The sequence below is a fragment of the Drosophila rhopaloa genome, unplaced genomic scaffold (assembly GCF_018152115.1).
Source record: "Drosophila rhopaloa isolate 14029-0021.01 unplaced genomic scaffold, ASM1815211v1 contig_115, whole genome shotgun sequence".
NCBI lineage: Eukaryota > Metazoa > Arthropoda > Insecta > Diptera > Drosophilidae > Drosophila > Drosophila rhopaloa.
In genome coordinates this window covers 19764393-19767748 of record NW_025334990.1, presented here as the reverse complement: position 1 = coordinate 19767748, position 3356 = coordinate 19764393, and the positions used below count along the sequence as shown (strand labels likewise).

The 3356-nt window shown below is 41.0% G+C and overlaps 2 protein-coding genes across 2 annotated transcripts; both read left to right on the top strand.

Annotated features, from left to right (window-relative positions):
- Positions 1 to 1266, top strand: LOC108041888 (ejaculatory bulb-specific protein 1). The gene is made up of 2 exons (XM_017119941.1): positions 1 to 29; positions 90 to 1266. Exons 1-2 carry the CDS (start codon positions 15 to 17, stop codon positions 1101 to 1103), a joined length of 1029 nt encoding a protein of 342 aa, XP_016975430.1. The 5' UTR covers positions 1 to 14; the 3' UTR covers positions 1104 to 1266.
- Positions 1267 to 2358: 1092 nt separating this feature from the next.
- LOC108041892 (ejaculatory bulb-specific protein 2) lies at positions 2359 to 2791 on the top strand. Its single transcript, XM_017119943.1, has 2 exons — positions 2359 to 2429; positions 2484 to 2791. The coding sequence occupies exons 1-2, from the start codon at positions 2415 to 2417 to the stop codon at positions 2670 to 2672; spliced, it is 204 nt and encodes a 67-aa protein (XP_016975432.1). The 5' UTR covers positions 2359 to 2414; the 3' UTR covers positions 2673 to 2791.
- Positions 2792 to 3356: the final 565 nt, after the last annotated feature.

Below are 3356 nucleotides of genomic sequence, written 5' to 3'. Positions count from 1 at the left end.
AAAGAGCTTTCGCTATGGTGCGACAATTGGTAAACACCTTTATACTAATATTACTGGAAAAAGACTGAGTCTTACAGTCCTGCTTACAGATTCTCGTCCTTTCGCTGATCCTGTTCTGGGATAGCTCACATGCTGTTATCAGTGAGTTGGCCCGTCAGGGCGAATCTGCCATCCAGGGTTTGGCTGACATCAAGATGGCGCCCCTACGATACTTAGATGTTCTCTTTGGAGCTAATCCGGGAGGACTTCGGGGACTTGATGGTGGTATTTATGGAGCCGGAGGTCCTTACTCAGCGCTGGCCACTGCCTTACAAGCAGCCCAAGCTGCCAATATTTTGGCTGGAAATGATATCATGAGACCCGGATACAGTAAAATATCAGCTGGAGTCGGCCAGGGAAGCGACTTAATCACAATAATTAAGAACCAACGCCCTTACGATCCTTACCTGATTCCACCGGGCTTTCCAGGATACAATTTTGGCCTCGGGTGGCCTCGACCCTCTTCACCAAGCAGTCCTAACTCGCCGAACAGCCCACCAGGGGGCCCTGGTTCACCCGGAGGTTTTGGTCCAAGCCGTCCGGGAAACTCTTTGCCGGGTAGCCCTTTCCCGGGTAGGCCTTTCCCGGGTGGACCATTCTCTTTCGGACCCTTCCCTGGTGGACCATTCCCGGCAGGACCGTTTCCTGGTCGACCATTCCCCGGTGGATCACTCCCTGGTAGACCTTTTCCGATCAGCGGCGGAGTGGGTGGTTCCGTAGGTGGAGGCGGCGGAATCTTCGGGAACGGTGGACTGCTTGGTACGGGACTGTTCGGCCAAAATGGACTTTTCGGAACTGGATTCCTTAGCGGGCCTTCGTTGGACCCCTTTGGAATTTTCACCCCATTCGGAAACTTGCTAGGAGGACTAGGAAACTTATTCGGATTCTCTGCTTCGACCTCGACACCGGTGGTAACTAATCCAGGAATTCCGCTCTTTGGTGATAAGTTTGGTTTTCTCGGTCGCGGACTACAAGGTTCCATCAGCTTGGATCTCGGAGGCACATTGCCATCGCCAAAAGGCATATTGGGACTGTTGTCTCCTCTCTTGGGAGTGCTGGGATAGTACCGAGGAATCGACTTATGCAACGGAATAACGGATCTGACGGTTTAACGCTAAGGCTTAACTTTTAGTATTAAGAACGACAACTGTCGGGGTAAAATTAACATTTGTCTTGGCCAAGCTTTGTAATTGTAATACCCATTAATAAAACTAAGCAGCATTCCAATAATATACTTTTCAATTCAGGTAAGGGATTGGCCTAATCTTTGGAGTACCAGATTATAGAGCAGAGCAACACAAGTTTGATTTTGCGGAATAATGGTCAAAGCCGACACAACAAAAATGTTTCAATTAAAACCAGTAATTATTAAGAAACAAAGAATAAAAGGCCTTACATGATAGCACCACTAGCGCACCAATAGAATTGCACATGAGGACATCTGATGGGGGCATATTGGTATTTAAATTGGGTAACTGAGTAACCGGAGTCGAATAGTGGGGCATAAGTTTAACAAATTCGTATATAAGCTTTTTTTTGAGTATCCGATAGGATCCTATAAAATGACACAAATCAGCACTTCTTGAACCTATAACGATGCCTTTTGAAACTGTTTTTCAAAGTGTTATAGCAGATTAAATTTCTGAGAAACAGTATTAGTTTTTTGGCCTTACACTCTTTTAAGAGTTTTAAACCATTTTATAGTTCTCCATCTCTAAGAATCAGGTGGCTTCTAAAAGGGTGACCCCAAAATCTTCTGCTATAAATCATAATTTGACCATTCGGATTCTTATTCAAAATGGATTTCACCTGAAAGTTTTTTTAAATCATTAAAAAAAATCGATCGACCTTTGAACAAGTTCTTTTTTGTATAATTTTTTAAACTATTTTAAGAACTTAAGAACCGTACATTTTGAGATCAAACTTAACCAATGGTTAACTGATGTTAAAGTGACACAACACTAATACCTTAAAGACTAGGAAAACGCACTGCAGCTCATAATAATACAAAAAACCGGACTTAAGAATCAGTATTCAAATGTACAAATTTGTAATCTGTGCACTTATTTTTAGATAGTACCTTTCTGTTCTTTTTGGGTAATGATATTCAAAAGTAAGCATGATTTGTGTAAGAACATAGAGAGACAATTTTGTTTAAAAGTATTGGTGCACTATATAATGCACTCAAACAATAAAATTAACCTTGTGTCAGGGTCTGTAAAGACAACTCTCAAGAAGTTTACGATTTGTATTAACATATTTCCAATCTACATTTAAATGTTTAAGAGCTTGCTATATAAGCCCGAGTCGGTTTGTATTCTCTATCATCTGGAATAAACATTTAAAGTAAGGCACTTTACACTTCAGTGTTAATAATGATTCGTCTTTTGGTAAGTATACTCGCTTTAATTGATCGTCCTAATTTTACCCATGCATTTTGTAAGGTTTTTGTGATTGCTTTGACGTTAATGACTGGTGGTGCTTTTGGCGCTATCGATCAGTTGATACGAGCCATTACCGGCGGATTCGGGGGAGGTGCCAGAGTGGATTTGCCCATCAACAGAAGGTACACTGTTGGTGCACCTAACGGCGAGATTTCATTTGGGTATGGCTATCGTCCTGTATTCTATTGATTTTATCCTTTCTTTTTGTTTTGCGATGTGGACGGGTAGTTTCATGTAAAATGCAAATGTTTATGAATACTTAATTATGACAATGCAAAATTAATAAAATTATAAATGATTCAACGATATATCTTTTAGTACACTAAGCTTATATAGAAAATTCAATTAATTGTTTGTATTAAAAATTGCGGTAGAGCTTGTTGTTGTAAACTTATGTTAGCGTTCTTATGTCGGTAAAAATTATTCTTCTTTTTTCGAAGTGCTGCTATTATTTTCAGCTTGCTTTGTTTTTTTGCGTCGATTTTTCCTCATTATACCCTTGCAGAGGGTATTATAATTTCAGTCAAAAGTTTGCAACGCAGTGAAGGAGACATTTCCGACCCTATAAAGTATATATATTCTTGATCAGCATCACCAGGAGAGTCGATCAAGCCATGTCCGTCTGTCCGTCCGTCTGTCCGTCCGTCTGTCCGTCCGTCTGTCCGTCTGTCCGTCCGTCCGTTTCTACGCAAACTAGTCCCTCAGTTTTAAAGCTATCTGCTTGAAACTTTCCCAAAAGTTGTCTTTCTATTGCAGGTAGTATATAAGTCGGAACGAGCCGGATCGGGCTACTATATCATATAGCTGCCATATAACTGAACGATCGGAAATGCCATAACTTTGGTGTTTTTAAAGTTAGCAAGTTAGGAAGTT